Source organism: Haematobia irritans, chromosome 1, assembly GCF_050003625.1.
Source record: "Haematobia irritans isolate KBUSLIRL chromosome 1, ASM5000362v1, whole genome shotgun sequence".
Taxonomy (NCBI): domain Eukaryota; kingdom Metazoa; phylum Arthropoda; class Insecta; order Diptera; family Muscidae; genus Haematobia; species Haematobia irritans.
The window spans coordinates 162,592,656-162,612,223 of NC_134397.1; the positions used below are offsets into that span (position 1 = coordinate 162,592,656).

General features: G+C 30.9%; 1 protein-coding gene across 1 annotated transcript in view; it reads left to right on the forward strand.

Annotated features, from left to right (window-relative positions):
• The window catches only part of kibra (WW and C2 domain containing protein kibra), a 75,145-nt gene extending 63,057 nt beyond the window's left edge, over nucleotides 1-12,088 (forward strand). The window contains exons 2-9 of the mRNA XM_075292055.1: nucleotides 3,810-4,111; nucleotides 4,359-6,051; nucleotides 6,124-6,304; nucleotides 6,371-6,749; nucleotides 7,093-7,416; nucleotides 7,488-7,608; nucleotides 7,680-7,889; nucleotides 9,858-12,088. Of these exons, the coding sequence (XP_075148170.1) occupies nucleotides 3,810-4,111; nucleotides 4,359-6,051; nucleotides 6,124-6,304; nucleotides 6,371-6,749; nucleotides 7,093-7,416; nucleotides 7,488-7,608; nucleotides 7,680-7,889; nucleotides 9,858-10,299 (3,652 nt within the window). The 3' untranslated portion in view covers nucleotides 10,300-12,088. The remainder of the gene's footprint in view (nucleotides 1-3,809; nucleotides 4,112-4,358; nucleotides 6,052-6,123; nucleotides 6,305-6,370; nucleotides 6,750-7,092; nucleotides 7,417-7,487; nucleotides 7,609-7,679; nucleotides 7,890-9,857) is intronic.
• The last annotated feature ends 7,480 nt before the right edge of the window (nucleotides 12,089-19,568 follow it).

Consider the following 19,568-nt stretch of genomic DNA (forward strand, 5'->3'; position numbering starts at 1 on the left):
GCAATAAAAATTAAAAAGTCATTAAAATTAAATTTTCATTTTAAAAAGTAATAATAAAAAAAACATAAAAAAACTAATAGATTTTAATTTAAAATTTGCAATAAAATGAAAAGGTCATAACAATTAAAAATATATAAAATATTTATTTTAAAAAATAATAATAAATAATGCAATAAAATTAAAAGGCCATAAAAATTAAAATTATATTAAATATTTATTTAAAAAAAAAAAAATAATAAAAACCCATGAAAACAATGAAGAACTGGAATAAAATAGAAGATAATAAAAATTAAATTAAATAAAAAATAATTTAATATTTTTTTTTATTATACCCTATACCACACTGGGTAATTTAGCATCAAATAAATTATTAGCAGATCTAAAGCAGTCGTCATTCATAGTTGTAGAATAGTAGTCAATTTTTCTATATATTCATGTATATATAGAAAAATTGACTACTATACTCTTCCTGGAGTTTGAACGTGTTGCTATAATTTTTTATATTTTTTTTTTTTTTGATTATAATTTATAATGAACAAGAAAAATATTTTAAAATATAATAATAAAAACTTATAGATTTTAAATTAAAAATTGCAATAAAAATTAAAAGGTCATAAAAATTAAAATTTTATAAAATATTTATTTTAAAAAGTAATAATAAAAAAATCATGAAAAAACTAATAGATTTTAAATTAAAATTTTTAATAAAATTAAAACGTCATTAAAATTATATAAAATATTTATTTTACAAAATAATAAAAAGCCATGAAAAAATAAAAACTGCAATAAAATAGAAGATAATAAAAATTAAAATCAAATAAAAAAATAATATATTGTTTATTATACCCTATACCACACTAGGGAATTTAGCAGCAAATAAATTAATGGCAGTCATCATTCATAGTTATAGTAGTCAATTTTTCTATATATACATGGAATTCTTTCCCTGGAGTTTGAACGTGATTTCTTCTTTTATAAATGAATCTTCACAAATTGTTTGTGATTTTTTTTTTTTTGCCAAATGAATACCCAATTTCAAATCACTTGAGAGTATTACTTAGCTTTGCACCAGTACCCTCAATAAATTTTATTTAGTAGTTAATTGAAAAACATCACACCACCATCCAATTCAATTAAAAACAAAACACATTTGAACCACTTTACCTGATGATATTCTCCACCAGCACAACACCATCACCACACCAGTCACACCATTAATTCAAGTCAAGCAAGCAATTGTGAAGAAATTCGTATGGAATGTTTCTCATGTATCTCTCTGATACGAAAGTGCAAATATTTTGTCAAAAATTTATGATTAAATTCATAAAAAGGCTTAACAGACACGAAATAAACTCGCTGGGGCTGTTATAGAAAAAATGTTAGGCAAATATTTAAACTTGTGTTTTTTTTTGCAAAATAAAACCACAAAAAACACCAATAAAAACAATGGTTATGTTTAATTTCTGTTTGAATTTTAGAGAGAAAAAAATGAAGGTAAATCGAAAAAAAAAACAACTGAAATATTTACGTTCGTTTATTTTATAAACCTCAAACAATAGCATTAGTTGCTCTACACAGAGCACAGAGGAAATGTCAGGAATTTTTATGAGGCCTTAGTGAATTTTAATAATTAATCTTATCGGAGTTTTTTTTCGTATTGTGTTGTTTTATGTAGGTTTTTAGTGAAATGAGCTGTGAGAAATTGTGAAAAAAAAAATATTGTTTTTTAATATTATTAAAATTTGTCTCGATATGGAAGATCTGCTTTCTTTTGAAAGTGGATTGTTGTCAGTCATATTATAAAATTTCGATTTATAGAAATAAAAAAATTATAGAAATAAAATTTTGACAAATTTTTTATAGAAATAAAATTTTGAGAAAATATTCAACAGAATCAAATTTTCAGAAAATTTTATATAGAAATAAAAGTTTGACAAAATTTTCTATAGAAATAAAATTTTGACAAAATTTTCTGTAGAAATAAAATTTTGACAAAATTTTCTATAGAAATAAAATTTTGACAAAATTTTCTATAGCAATAAAATTTTGACAAAATTTTCTATAGCAATAAAATTTTGACAAAATTTTCTATAGAAATCAAATTTTTTATAGAAATAAAATTTTGAGAAAATATTCAACAGAATCAAATTTTCAGAAAATTTTATATAGAAATAAAAGTTTGACAAAATTTTCTATAGAAATAAAATTTTGACAAAATTTTCTGTAGAAATAAAATTTTGACAAAATTTTCTATAGAAATAAAATTTTGACAAAATTTTCTATAGCAATAAAATTTTGACAAAATTTTCTATAGCAATAAAATTTTGACAAAATTTTCTATAGAAATAAAATTTTGACAACATTTCCTATAGAAATAAAATTTTGACAAAATTTTCTATAGAAATAAAGTTTTGACAAAATTTTCTACAGAAATAAAATTTGGACAAAATTTTCTATAGAAATAAAATTTTGACAACATTTCCTATAGAAATAAAATTTTGACAACATTTCCTATAGAAATAAAATCTTGACAAAATTTTCTTTAGAAATAAAATTTTGACAAAATTTTCTATAGAAATAAAATTTTCTATAGAAATAAAATTTTGACAAAATTTTCTACAGAAATAAAGTTTTGACAAAATTTTCTAGAGAAATGAAATTTTGAGAAAATTTTATATAAAAATAAAAGTTTGACAAAAATTCCATAGAAATAAAATTGTAACAAAATTTTCTATAGAAATAAAATTGTAACAAAATTTTCTATAGAAATAAAATTTTAAATTTTTCATAGAAATAACATTTTGAGAAAGTTTTTTTAATAGAAATAAAAATTTGAGAAAATTTTTTTATAGAAATAAAATGGTGAGAAAATTTTTTATAAAAAAAAATCATGAGAAAATTTTTTTATAGAAATAAAACTTTGACAAAAAATTTCCATAGAAATAAAATTTTGAGAAAATTTTTATAGAAATAAAGTCTTGATAAAATTTTTTATAGAAATAAAACTTTGACAAAAAATTTCCATAGAAATACAATTTTTTATAGAAATAAAATTTTGTGAAAATTTTTTATAGAAATAAAAGTTTAACAAAAAAGTTCCCTAGAAATAATATTTTGACAAAATTTTCTATAGAAATAAAATTTGAACAACAATTTCTATGGAAATATATTTTTTTTTAATTCGGTAGATTTTTGGTAAAATTTTCTTCGAATTTTGGTAGATTTTTTTTGGCACGAGTGGCAACCGTGACCCTATGTTAAACCCTATCCTCATTTGGTCGGAAGGACAATGTAGGGAAACATTTTATTTTTTATTTTTTATAGATTATTATTTACTTTTGTTGAATACAAACAAATAACGTGCGCCAACACGACCTCTTAATTTTTTTTTTCTGGAAATTCCATTTTCCGAAAATCTCTACGATGATGCCATCATTCTTCACTTCTCACTTAATAACATTTCCGCTGTTGGAATAGCTTTTTAATCAGTGACATACTCAAAAATAATTTAAATTATTCATAAGTTTTGGAACAAGTTTGGTTATTTTTAAATAAGAGATAACTCTAACAGACATACTACAACGACAACAAAAACAACTACATATTATTCGTTATGACTTTTCGTCTTCTTCTTTCGTTGTCGTCGATTTTATAAAAACGAAAACCGGAAATACTTTTTGGATACAGCAAACAAAAATATTTTGAATATTTTTCGTGATATTTTTATGTTTTAATTATTTTTTTTTTCTTCTCTAAACCTTTATTTCATTTTTTTAATGGGAATTTCTCTATCCTCCTTTTCTTTGTAGATATACCAAACCCCAATCATTTGAAGATTGTGTCGGTGATGAACTCCCGATTGGTTGGGAAGAGGCCTATGATCCGAATATTGGTCGTTATTATATCAATCACATAGCCCAAACCACTCAACTGGAAGATCCCCGCCAAGAATGGAAAAGTGTACAAGAGCAAATGTTACGTGATTATTTGTCGGCCGCTCAAGATCAATTGGAAAATAAGCGTGAGATGTACGATATTAAACAACAGAGATTGCTAATAGCCCAAGAGGAATATAATAATTTGAATAAATTGGCGGCCAGCAGAAGTAGTTGTAAGTATCGGACAATGATGGATCTAAAGTACTTTTGTAGAAGAAGATTATAAAAAAAATCTATACTATCACCCGAAAAGGAAATTTGTATGGTCTCCAACTTTGCCAAAAAAAAAGTTGAATAGTCGACCATCCAAATACGGTTGTAGACAAAATTTCTGCTAAAGTAAATTTAAATCCTGATTCTCTTCTAGGAGTTTTCCCCTTTCGAAATTTTAATCCACATTCATTTTCTTTCATTTCACAGTATGCTCTTCTACCTCATCCATGAGCCGACATGATCCCGAATTACTAAGAGCCGATTTAAAATTGGCCAAAGAGCGTGTCTGCCAACTAAAACATGAACTCAATCATATTACCAGTGACATATCCTATACCCAACGTGGCATGAATACCCTCTATTCGGTGGGTGAGAAAATCAATGCAAGACAAAATGGTTGTTATGACATTGCCGAAGTTCAAGCGATACGTGAAGAAATGCTTAAGGTTCACAAGTCATTGGTGTCGGGAGAAAAAGTTCGCGAGGAGTTAATACGTAGTCTGGTACAGATTAAGAATGAATTAAGTCGTCAACAAATCAATGAAGAGAATGCGGAACTATTGAATGCTTCCTCGCCTTTTGATCGCGTATGTGTGGCCTCACAAACAGATCTTTGTGGGCCGGGTGATAATATGAATAGTGGTGCCCGATTTGCTGAAATGGCCAAGACAAAACTGCAATATACCGAATGGCGAAAACATATACGACGACTACAGCAACAGCTTGCCGATCATGTGGAACGCATTGAACCCGGCCAATTGGAATCGGATAAAGATCGTATATTACTAATACAAGAAAAAGAGAAGTTGCTCAATGAATTGAATAGCATTTCACTAAAATCGCGAACACCCGAAGAAATTCATATCATACAGGAGACGCGAAGAAAATTGGAAGAGGACCTGAAAGAGGCTTATGAAGCTACCAATCAACAAATCAATAATCGCCTGCGTTTTCATGAGGAGAAGCAATTGCTTTTGGATAAACTACAAGAGGCCTTAAAGTCGACCAAAATGCTAGAGGAACGTTTGAAATCGTTCTCATCGGAAAGTACATTTTCCATAAGCAGTGGCTCTAGTTTGGGCTCACTCTCAACGGCAAGCAGTAAAAGTGCGCTCAGCTTTACCGACATATATCTGGATCCATTTGCTGTTGATCCTCAAATAGATGTAGTGGATTTGCATCGCAGGTCCCAACGACTATTCCAGCAACAACATCATCTGCAGCAGCAGCAGCAACAACAAGCTATTCAGGCTTTACCGCAACCTGGAAGCGATCAAGTTCTGGGCCATCATCCCCCGTTACAGCAACAGCCATCATCCGAAATCTCCTTATCTCCACGCAGTAGTCTGTCTATGGAGACACCACCTGCATCCCCAATGAAATACAATCCCGCCTCCGAACAAAATGGCTCTCAACAACATTTACTAAAAGAGGAGCCCACATATGCCAATGCCGGAGCTGTATTGCAATCTTTATACCAGCAACCAAATTCCGGTAATAGGTCGGCTACAAATCCCTATGATTTAGATTCAGCGGTATTGGACTGTATGATGCTAGAGGCTAGGCTACAAAAGCTCAATATGTCAGCTCCTCTTAACCTGGGTGCTCCCCTATCGCCCATATCGGAGAAACCATCTTTATTAGATTTGCCACAAGAGATGTTAAGTCGCTCATCATCAACATCCAACACACGATCTGTATCGGCTGCCGTAAGTAATGAATCCGTAGCGGGAGATTCGGGAGTATTTGAGGCATCCAGGGCTCATTTGCCACGCAAAGAATTGGCCCAAGTCCAGATTGGATTGAAGTACCTAAAGAAGGAAGGTGTCCTGGTGGTATCATTGGAGCGTGCCAACAATTTATCAGCCTTATGGTCAGCATCAACGGAGAACTCGCAAGTGTAAGTGTTAAAAAATAATGGAAAATAAAGGAAAAAGTATTTCAATTTCTCTCTCTCTCTCTCTCTTTCCAGATATCTACGTGCTGCCTTATTACCCAATTCGCTGACATCAATACGCACCAAAGCCATGTCGGATTTCCAGAAACCAGTTTTCAATGACACCTTTGCTGTACCCATATCATTGGGAAAACTTTTCACCAAAAGCTTACATGTCACTGTAGTCAGTATGACGGGACAAAAAGAGGAAATTATTGTAAGAGCCAAATTATTCTTCTATTAAATAGACAAGATTACAACAAATTATGTTATTTTTTTACAGGGTACTGTCCAAATTAGTATGGCTGAATTTAATCCAGATGATTCTACACTTAAGTGGTACAATGTGTTAAGTTCAAAATTCATGCCTACCTTTGAACCCCTAGATATGCCATCAACAAGTGCCGCTGCAGCTGCAAATCATCATAGCAATACGGCGACTACAGGTGCGACACATGCCACTGCAAGTAAAGAAGAATCTTCGGATGAGTCCACGATTACTTCCTCGCAGACGTCTACATTGACACGTAATCAAGCTCCTCCCTTTGAAATGCAAGCACAAATTGCCGAAGATCTAAGAGAAAATCTAGATTTAGATGATGGCGAGGATGAGGACGAAGATGAAGATGATGATGAAGATGACGATGAAGTTGATGATGAAGGTAAATGTCATGAAGAGAAGCTCGAAAAGATGACGAAGAGAAGCTCGAAAATTTAATATTCGAAACATTTAATACCATATAGATCAGGGATCAAAAAGTCGACCTTTCCACATTACGACTTTTGTAGCTCTTGAAATTTGGAAAAGTTAACTTTTCGATTTTTAAACTTTTCAAAATTTGGAAAAGTCAAATTTTCTGGTTTTCAACTCTTTAAAAATTTAGAAAAATCTACATTCCGAATTTTCAAAAATTTTGAGAATGTTAGTCTTTATGACCCAATATGTGATTATTGTCCACTGAAAATATCTCAAACAATTTTTTTCTTTACATATTGCTTTTTCAGATTTCACCAAGAAAATGTTAGATGCCTATATGGACAATATGAAGCAGGAATATGTGGATAAAGAAACCAATACAGAATGTGCATTTCCACCCGAGAAATCAAGATCACAACAAGCTCAGCAAGCCGTCGATGATAGACCCGTAAAAAGATCACAAACATTCACACCATCTGCGGCGGTGGGTAAAGGCCGTTACATATGTCGTTTAAATCGTAGTGATTCCGATTCTGCAATGCACTTTGGGGTCACACCTCATCCTTTCCATCGTGGAGCCGTTGAAAGGCGGTCATTGAGATTCCACACCAAAGCTCCCAAAACTGCCACAAGTAAGAAATTTTTAAATGGAATTTTTACAGTATATATAAATTTTAATAATTTGTCTTGTCTTTTCTTATAGAATTAAATCATACCCACATACCACGCACCAGTTTAGATTTAGAATTGGACCTGCAGGCACAACATAGCAAATTAGATTTCCTTAATGATCAAATTTCAAAATTACAAAATTTAAAGGATGCGTAAGTATTTCGATACCACTCGTTAAAGGCCGTGTGTTAATTTTTACTTTTTTCTAATTTTATTTTTATAGTTTGGAAAAGGCCCGCGATAATAAAGATCCTTTGATTGCAGCTTGGGCTATTGAAAATGAAGAATTCCAACGTTTAGTTGAACGTGCGGATCCCTCAAAATGTCCTGAAGAGAAACAACTGCAAAAATTATTAATGAAAACAACAAAGAAAATTTATAAGCTACGCAAAACAAAAGTGCCCAAAGGCTGTCCAGATTTAGTGTCTTTCAAGTAAGTACACAAAATTGAGGCTCATCCAATGAATGACATCTTTTTCAAAAAAAATATTTAGGATCTTTAGGTATAATCTTTTTATTCAAAAAATCTAAGAAAAGAATTACTATTCGATAGTCGCTGGAAACAACAGTCAGTGTTTGCTATTAACATCGGAACAGTAAACTTGAGGAAACTGTTTTTTCTGCTGAAACAACCAAATTTTTGCCATTTTTTAATTATACCACAGTGTGGCGCAGGGTATTATAAGTTAGTGCATATGTTTGCAACACCCAGAAGAAGACGAGATAGACAGATGTTGTCTTTGGCAATAATGTTTAGGATGGATCCCTGACTCTATCTAGGCATGTCCGTCCGTCCGTCTTTGAACACATTTTTGTGATCAAAATCTAGGTCGCATTTTTAGTCCAACCTTCTTCAAATTTGGCATAAGTTTCTGTTTTGGGTCAGAATAGAACCCTTCTGATTTTTCAAAAAAATCGGTACAGATTTAGATATAGCTTCTATATATATGCACTTATATGGCCCCATAAGCCAGAGTTTTCTCCTGATAGGCTTTAAATGTTGCACAGGAAGTAGAATTAACGTTCTCGATATACATGCCAATTTTGGCTCCCATATATATATTTCGTCCGATTTACACCCATGTGACCCCAGAGATCAAATTTGTAATCCGATTTAAGTGAAATTTTGCACATGGAGTAGAATTAACATTATACCTGTACATGCCAAATTCGATTGAAATCGGTTCAGATTTAGATATAGCTCTCATATATATCGTTCGTCCGATTTAATGTTGAGTTACATATCATGCGTTAATCCGTACGTTGATGGAAGGGTTGATATTTTTCAGTTTGAAGCACTCTTAACAAAACTATTGCTTTCAAAGAGAAAATCAACTCTTAGTTTTTATTTGAATTTTGGTCGACCTTTTGTTAGAATTATAAATTAATGTCAACTCTTCAATCAACGGACGCATTAACGCATGGTATGTAACTCAACCGCAGAGGTCAAATTTGTAATCCGATTTACGTGAAATTTTGCACAGGGAGTATTAACAGGGAATTAACATTATCTGTGTATGCCGAATTTGGTTGAAATCGGTTTAGATTTAGATATATATAACCATTGCACCACGGGAGCCACCGTGGTGCAATGGTTAGCATACCCGCCTTGCATACACAAGGTCGTGGGTTCGATTCCTGCTTCGACCGAACACCAAATAGTTTTTCAGCGGTGGATTATCCCACCTCAGTAATGCTGGTGACATTTCTGAGGGTTTCAAAGCTTCTCTAAGTCGTTTCACAGCAATGTGGAACGCCGTTCGGACTCGGCTATAAAAAGGAGGCCCCTTGTCCTTGAGCTTAACATGGAATCGGACAGCACTCAGCGATAAGGGAGAAGTTCACCAATGTGGTATCACAATGGACTGAATAGTCTAAGTGAGCCTGATATATCGGCTTGTCACCTAACCTAAACCTAAACCTAGATATAGCTCTCATACATATATATGTTCTTCTGATTTCGGCAAAATTGGCCAAAATACCCACATTTTACTTGTAAAAACCCCACTGTTAAGTCGAAAACTTGTAAAAATAACTCAAATTCAAATAAATCATAAATACACTTTTGCAAAGTCGCCAAAAAATTGCTTCAGATTTAAATGTTTCCCCTATTTTTTACTAATATTTTATTCCATCCCAAATAACAAATTTTATCCAGATCGAGTCAGATTTAAATGTATGCATATGAGAACAAAAACATTTATATAAAGTAGCCAACTGTGACGGATTTGATATGGTATCGAAAATGTGGATCTTCAAAGTGGTGCAGGGTATAATATAGACGGCTCCGCCCGTCTTTAGGCTTTCCTTACTTGTTTTGTTTGAGCACAGAATAGTTTTAAAATATTTTAGCCAATTTGTTTTTTTACATTTCTAATTTTGTTGAAATTTTTTGTTTTAGGGAAAAAATTTCATTCTTCACCCGTAAAGGTCTATCGGTACCCGAATTGCCTATAGATTTTATTCTCTCCGAAGCTGATCCCATTGAGGAAGTCGAAGAAGAATGTGAAGAACTTGAAGAAGGCGAAATCGATTACGATGATGATGACGACGATGATAATGCCGCTGAAACAGCAATTGCCATTAATACGGCTCTAGTAGCCAGTAGCATAAGAAATAAGAATCTCAATGAGAATCACTGTGGTGGCGCCGGTAGTCGAAGGCAAGCTGCTATCAAAAATGCTACAGCAAAGGCAAATGCTGCTACAACAAATACAACAACACAGCCAGAAACTGAAAACGCCAAAGATCAAGATCATGAAACCACCACCAGCAACCAGGATCCGGAAGATAAACAACGTTTTGATTATGTTGTAGACCGGACCTATGGTGTTGAAGTTTGAATAGCATTTGGAGTAATGGTAGCGTTAACAACAAATATTACCATGGAATTGTATCCAAATTGCTACGACGTATGTTCTTTGTAAGCGGTTTTGTTGGTGTAATATCAATATAATTTTGTATTGAATCCTTTACTTCTAACTACTAGCGAGAGAGAGATCAGTGTAATGTTGTATATGCCTTAAGAAAAAGTTTAAAACAAACTGATGAACGATTATTACTATGTTACAACTATTTAAAGAGAGAAAGCCAGAGATTATTATATAAGCTGAAAGCTAAAGAAAATAAAAAAAGAAAACATTAAATATAGTAAAAGAAAAAAATATTAATTTATTTTAATACTAACTCATGTAATTTTTTTTTTGATATGTAGATAACACAAACTTAAAATGGCATACCTAGCGGGACTTGTAAAAATTTAAATTTATTTCCGCAGCCATATGAGGGTCCACAACAAAAGAAAAAAAGTAAACTCTGCAAAATATGTTTTTCTATTGAAACAAAACAATTGTGCCTTATATAAAATAAATTAGTTAAGATAATATTGTAAATTACATATGTAATTAAAAACAAATCCCTTTTAGAAAACTATTACTTCCCAAACTGTGCATATTTTTACTCAACTCAAAAATTTAAGAAAATTTACAAAACAAACAAAAAAATACACACATACCCCCCCAAAACAAATGAATATAAATCTGTATTCCTAAGACTTTTTTTTCAAATTATACGAAAATAACTTATTAAAATAAATTATAAATATATATTAAAACAAAAAACAACAACAAATAATAGCTGTAAGATAAACAAATGTACATAGCAAACCTTTACCCATACCCGCCCTTTCCCAAAATAATATAAACCTATATGGATTTTATATTTAAGCCAACTAGTTTATTAGATTATATAAATTTAGTTTAAGCCTAAAACAGATTTACAAAACAGAATATAGCTTGCGTTTTTGTTGAGCTTTCATTTATTGGAATTTTTAATTTCCCAAAAAAAAAAAAAAAAAACAAAACAAAAAAACAACCCACAATAAAACCGATATCATATGTATAAAATCAAAACCAATGTATTATTTTTTTATTATTTCTTCATTAATTACACAAACCTACATCCATACATAAAGCACTCTTTATTGTTAAGAGAATCCCTATTGAAAACATTCTCCTAGACCGTCATGCAAAAGATTTGTTCCCCTCCCCAGCCCCAAAAGCTCCCAGCCCATAAAACATATTGTTTATTTTTTTTTTAATGTAAATTTGTTATTTTAGTTTTTAAAAAATAAAATAAAACTTGTACAGAAAAAATACTTGCATCTCCCCCACCCCTCCCAAAACAAATGGAAAAGAAGTCTAAAATTAATTATATTGTTATTTTGTAATTATTTAAGAATATCATTTTAATATTATTATTATTTTTTTATATTAAGTAATTATTTAATGCTATTAAATACAAACAAGAACCAATGGTTTATATTTGTTATGAAATAAAAAAGAAAACAAAATGTTACTCTCCTTAGGCATCGTCGTACCTATAAATATTCTATATGGGTTATTGAGAGTCATTTTAACTTCCTTGTACGACAAGTACATATATGTATGATTTTATATAGGAATTATCCCTAAAAATTTGAAAAAAATTTACTCATATTATATTTATAATAATTACATGCATAATTATATATATGTGGTCATTTGTAATGAATCAACCATAAACAAATCAAAAATAAAATCAAATGTATATTGTATATTGTGCAATAAACAAAAATCTGTAAACAAATTAAAACATTACACTTGTGTTTTATATTTTTATACCCTCCACCATAGGATGGGGGGTATATTAACTTTGTCATTTCGTTTGTAACGCATCGAAATATTGCTATAAGACCCCATAAAGTATATATATTAGGGCTATAACCAATTTTTTGGCATAGTACCACCCATCCACTTCACCCACCAAACACATTTTCTAAATCAATACAAAAAAAATGTGATTAATTGTTTCTCCCAGATTTTGGAATTTTTTTGAACCACTATTACACTTTTCTTATAAGACATATTAAAATGCAATGAATCACGAAGCCAAATTATTAGCAATAACGGTGGCTATACTCGAAAACGCGTCGAAGAAGCTAAAATTTCCATTAAAACTAAAATAAAGTTTGACAGAATTGTTTTTTGTTTTCATATTCATATTCTAAATTTCATCGCTGTTGGTGGGTGAACTTTTTTGACGCTATCGAAAAAGTAAAAACGTATTTCTTCATAGTTTTTAATGGCCTATTGGACTATAGTATGCCAATTTTGAAATTCGCAAAAAATTTTAAAAAGTTATAGCCCTAATATATATATTCTGGGTCGGGGTGAAATGCTGAGTCGATCTAAGCATGTCCGTCCGTCCGTCGGTTGAAATCACGCAAACTTCCGAACGAAACAAGCTATCGACTTGAAACTTGACACAAGTAGTTGTTACTGTGTAGGTCGGATGGTATTTCAAATGGGCCATATCGGTTCACATTTACGTATAGGTTAGGTTAGGTTAGGTTGTGTGGCAGCCCGATGTATCAGGCTCACTTAGACTATTCAGTCCATTGTGATACCACAGTGGTGAACTTCTCTCTTATCACTGAGTGCTGCCCGATTCCATGTTAAGCACAATGACAAGGGACCTACTTTTTATAGCCGACTCCGAACGGCGTTCCACATTCCAGTGAAACCACTTAGAGAAGCTTTGAAACCCTTAGAAATGTCACCAGCATTACTGAGGTGGGATAATCCACCGCTGAAAAACTTTTTGGTGTTCGGTCGTAGCAGGAATCGAACCCACGACCTGGTGTATGCAAGGCGGGCATGCAAACCATTGCACCACGGTGGCTCCCCACTTTTACATATAACCCCCATATAAACGGACCCAGATTTGGCTTGCGGAGCCTCAAAGAGAAGTAAATTTCATCCGATCCGTTTGAAATTTGGTACATGATGTTGGTATATGGTCTCTAAAAACCATGCAAAAATTGGTCCACATCGGTCCATAATTATATATAGCCCCCATATAAACCGATCCCCAGATTTGGCTTGCGAAGCCTCTAAGATAACCATATTTCCAATCCAATCGGGTTGAAACTTAGTACGTGGTGTTAGTATATGGTCTCTAACAACCATGCCAGAATTGGTCTATATCGTTTCATAATTATATATAGCCCCCCATATAAACCGATCTCCAGATTTGACCTCCGGAGCCTCTTGAAGGAGCAAAATTCATCCGATCCGGTTGAAATTTGGTACATTTCGCTTTTGTATGGCCGATAACAACCATGCCAAAATTGGTCGTATCGATCTATATTATATATAGCCCCCAAAATAAATCCCCAATCACATAAAAATCACGATTGCAACTCGAGCCAAAAAACATCTACCAAAATTATGTTATATTGCATAGAAAATTTTGTCAAAATTTTATATTTCTATAGAAAATGTTATCAAAATTTTATTTATATTGACAATTTTGTCAAAATTTTATATTTTGTCAAAAATTTATTTCTATAGAAACTTTTGTCAAAATGTTATTTCTATAGAAAATTTTGTCAGAATTTTATTTCTGTAGAAAATTTTGTCAAAATGTTATTTCTGTAGAAAATTTATGAAGCATTTCATAGTTGAAGAGGAATATTTTGCAAAATTTTCCAAAACATCAAGAATTCTACCAATCTACCAAACAGTAAAAAATCTGCCATTTTTGGTAGACTCGTGTTCATACCTCCATTTTTTCAATTCTGGCTCTATAATTACAGCACAAAAGTTCATATGGGTTCGTAATTATTTCTTCCCTATATATACCGGTCAAGAACTGAACATATACGTATTTAATCGACCTTTCTTTTGTCTACTATATATCCCGCATGGACTAACTTACAATTTAGAAGATGATGTTAAGATTAGAGGTCTGCATCGAATACCATTTCACTACATGTATGCAATTCGCTGTCGAATATAGTACATACACTGTCTTTCTCTCAGAGCGCAAGTAGTGAAGTGAAGAGAACACTTGCTTGTCAAATACCACCAAGTACTTATCCGAAAAAATATGTGTTCCGAAAAAAAGGAACAATAAAAATGCAAGTACTTGAGAAAAAGTACAACATGGATTCTCTTCACTTCACGTGGTACCGCAAGTATTTCTCAGTTAAGGTGAGTACTATGTTCGGTTTTTTCACCAAAACACTAAATTGAAAGTACAAATATATTTATGAAGACGATTATGTTTTGATCGAGTCTTGCCAAATAATGGATGGAAAAGATCCAAGGAATTGATTGCAAATAATTTTATATTTCTAAATTAGTTAATTAAAAAAAAGTAACCGTGAAAACAAGCTGGTTTTCAGCTTGAACACTGAACATAGTACTCAGCTTTATGTGCGAAGTAAAACTTTCCATTATTATTAATCGTAGATATATATGTCACACACTTACCTTAACGTTTGACGTTCTTTATAACAAACCGAAACATATATTATAGAGAGTAACTGTTTTTTGTATTTCTGAAACTGCACGTGGTACATGGAGTACTCTATGAAGTTTTGTTCTCGCAACATACTCGACGTGATCACTCTGAGTACACTTCAATAAGAGAGAAAGAGGAATATGTGTTTGCTGGTAGTGAAGACATCAGAGTAGCAACAAGAAGTTACTCGTGGCTTTTGGTGTTCATCAAAATGTGTACCATTTGTTTTGCGACTCTCTCAAATAGATGTACTCATGTAGCAAGTACACGTGTACTCTTCATTTACAAATGGAAATGTGCAGACCTCTAGTTAAGATGTTTTAAGATGCCTTGCCATCGGCCGCAACCCGAGTTATTTAATTGTGGATGACCGTCTTTAGTAGAAGTTTCTACGCAATCCATGATGGAGGGTACATAGGATTCGGCCTGGCCGAATTTACGGCCGTATATACTTGTTTTCTTTTTTGATAAACACTCATAGAAAAAGATCTGTTAATAATAGCAAACACTGACTATAACACATCTGCAATTTATTTATTTGTACATACCTATTCTGATTATTCCCTGGGGAATGTATTCCCAGAGAATTCATTTTTCCCAGGAATAAATTCCTCCTATTCAAAGCAATGGGCGAATAACAAGACAGAAATAATTTCGAGTATTCAAAGTCAGCTGTTTTGCTACAGCTGTTTTATTTTAACCAAAAAAAATTACATACAAGTTTTGCATCGAGATTGATATTAAATGTAAAACTTGAGTTAAAACGAGTAAAAGTGAATAAAATTTTTAATGCATCGTGTTTGATAGAAGCTAATGAAAAGCCTCAGCGTATTAATGATCCATATTCAATCACAAGGTAAGTAACTTATAATATTAAGATACCAAACGGTCATTGGTCTATTTAGTTATGAGAAACAAAAAGACAAATTGTCGGCTTTTTCCAAATTTGGAAATGTCCACTTTTCGATTTGTTGAAAAATTTGAAATAATCAACTTTCGATTACTAAAAAAGCAATTTTTAGCGTCTCGACATTTTGATGAGTTCTCTCTCAACAACACATTCAACTTTTCCATTTTTTTTCTCTTCAAATTCGATTTTGGCTAAAAGTGCAAAAAACCGACTGTTTTGGACAAAAAATGCATTTTCCATTTTGGTATACAAAAATGAATGTGTTTCCGGCAAAATACCGTAGAAGTTTAGACAGCAAATTGTTGACTTTCGTGGATAGTGGAATTAGAAGTGTGGTTGATGTCCAAACATGGGTGTATGTAGCGCAACTTCAAAATAAAGGTGTAAACAGGGCTGTGGAGTCGTACAAATTTTACTCGACTCCGGCCAAACCAATTTTTGTAGCTAAACAAATATTTACGCAAATTTGATTCCATTGCACGCAGAGAAGAAACATGATTGCCACAATCATATTTGAAGAGCAAAATAATATGATAGCAGCTATTTTTGCGGCGACCATGTAACATTTTAACCTGCAACCATGTTGGCTCAGTGAACATGGTTCTAAGAAAAATACAATTGTCCTCATCTAAAATGTTATTATATTGATAAAAAGAATTTTGTTTCCATTAAAAGACAATGGTCACGATCTAAAATGTTATGTTATTCGTCAAAAATGTTTTTCTTCTAGTTAAAAGAACATGGTCACAACCTAAAATGTTTTGATTTTTATGAAAAAACTTTTTTCGTCGTCGAAAAAAGGGCGCCACTTGAGAAAAGAAAACACAAAATCAACTTTATTTATTTGTTTTTATTTATTTATAAACTAATTCATTGTTTATTTGTATTTATAATGTCGTGCAAGCAAACTTCACATATTTTTACACACTCTAGTTTGGTTCAATTTCAGCAATAAGTAATCATTCCATATTTACTTCGTGACCATCAAATGTACAAACGCAGACATCATGTAACTGCAAATAAAAATAAATTATACCATATATCAAAATGCAGAACAAAAACCAGGTATATTTTTTTCAATTACACTTTCCTTGTTTGTATTCACATAAAACCACGTGCCATTTCTGAATAAATAAATTAACACAAAACACAATAATTCCGTATTCTCCGTCCATTCCAAGAAACAATCAACACACGACTGACGCGCAAAATGAAAATCGTGTGTACCTGCTCAATGTTTTTATAAAATTCTTGTCGCTGCAAAAAAATTAAAAAATTAAATGGTCACGAAAACAATGTACATGGTCTTTATGGCCATGTAATGGTTGTAGACATGTCTATACGTAAACTATAAAAATATTTTTTTCTCTGCAAAAAAGTAAAAAAATTGAATGGTCAGATACATGATTTTCCTGACCATATAATGGTCTCAAATTCTATCATTTAAATAATAGAACATGTTTGCGGCATTTGAGAACCATTTAAATGCTTATTGCCAACATATATTTTTCTCCGCTCGAAAATTATTTTTACAAAGACAAAATACATGGTTTTCGCGACAATTACATACTCTAAATAAGCATTAAATGGATGCGGCAACCATGTCCAAACATGTTTTTTCTGTGCGTGTGAGTTCTTCCATCGACGAATGAATGCAATTGTACAGCAACCTCAAATAGGGAGATTATTTTATGTTTTCCAGAAGGTTAGACTAGAATCGATGCATTTAATGTCCACCACCATAAAATTCTGTTTTAACATTCGTCTGTTCGTAGATTGACATATAAAGCGATCTTTCGATTCTTGGGCTGTGGGATTTGGATAGTAGACTTATTTTGGGACCAGAAAATCAAAATAGAGTTTTTTAATGTCTACTAACTTTTTATATACGCCATAATTTTACTTATTAACTTCTTAAAGCCGAATTACTTTTTTGAAATTTTGTGTTTTTTACAAATGCATATGGCGAAGATTGTTGCTATCTGATCATATTGTGACGGGTTCCTTGTATGGACTTATGTCATATAGTAATAATTTATTGAATAAATTTAAAATATAGGGTACTTCCGAAAATGCTAAGGTTTGTGGCTGTGCAAATTTGCGTTAAATGTGAAATTTCTCTGAAAATTTTCTTTTATCACATAAATAAATAACATAATTTATATATCGGTCCATTTTGGGACCCCCACCAAACTGTTACAAATGAGTTTTATTAAAATGGGATTCAGTTATAATACTCGGAACCGAGTACCGAGTTGGAGTCACCGTTGATGAAATATGCTGGATTCGGAGTAGAGCAAAATTGCCTCGACTCCACTGTCCTGTGTGTGAATAAATGAATATTTATCAAATCTCCTGAAACATAGGATTAACAAATTGTCATTGAGAATATCGTTGTTGTTTGCTTTTATTGAAGCTTACAACCAGGGTTGCCATTTACTCCGATCGGGCAAAAATTGGTCCACAAAATTATTTATTTTTAAATTTAGTCCGATGGTCGGACCAAACGGAATTTTATTGATTTTGGTCCATTTTCGTCAAATCGGTATTTTTGTCAAAATTTTCTATAGAAATAAAATTTTGACAAAATTTTCTGTAGAAATAAAATTTTCACAAAATTTTCTGTAGAAATAAAATTTTGACAAAATTTTCTGTAGAAATAAAATTTTCACAAAATTTTGTGTAGAAATAAAAGTTTGACAAAACATTCTATAGAAATAAAATTTTGCCCAATTTTCTATAGAAATAATAGTTTGGCTAAATTTTCTATAGAAATGAAATTTTGGCAAAATTTCCTAAAGAAATGACATTTTGACAAAATTTTCTAATGAACTAAAATTCTAACAAAGTTTTCTAAAGAAATAAAATTTTGACAAAATTTTATAATGGACTAACATATTAATAAAGTTTTCTATAGAAATAAAATGTTGACAAAATTTTCTATAGTATTTTGACAAATAATTTGAATAAAATTTTCTATAAAATTAAAATTTGGACAAAATTTTCTATAGAAATAAACACAATTTTTTTAGATATAAAAAATTGACAAAATTGTCTATGGAATTTTGGAAACTTTTTATAGAAATTAGATTTTGAGAAAATTTTCTATAGAAATGAAATTTTGACAAAATTTTCTATAGAAATAAAATTTTGGCAAATTTTTTATAGATATCAAATTTTGGGAAAATTTTCTATAGAAATCAAATTTTGGCAAAATTTTCTATAGAAATAAAATTTTGACAAAATTTTCTATGGAAATAAAATTTTGACAAAATTTTCTATAGAATTAAAATTTTGACAAAATTTTCTATGAAAATACATTTTTGACAAAATTTTCTAAGGAAATAAAATTTTGACAAAATTTTCTATGGAAATAAAATTTGGACAAAATTTTTAAAGGAAATAAAATTTGGACAAAATTTTCTATGGAATTTTGACAAAATTGCCTATATAAATAAAATTTTGACAAAACTTTCTATAAAATGAAAATTTTCAGACAATTTTCTATAGAAATAAAATTTGACAAAATTTTCTATTGAAATAAAATTTTCCATGAAAATAAAATTCTATGGAATTTTGACAAAATTTTCTATAAAAATAAAAGTTTGAAAAATTTTTATATCTATAATAAAATATTGACAAAATTTTCTATGGCAGTTTGACAAAATTGTGTATATAAATAAAATTTTGACAAAACTTTCTATAGGAATTATATTTTGACAAAATTTTCTATAGAAATAAAATTTTGAGAAAATTTTCTATAGAAATCAAATTTTGAGAAAATTTTCTATAGAAATAAAATTTTGACAAAATTTTCTATAGAAGTCAAATTTAGAGAAAATTTTCTATAGAAAT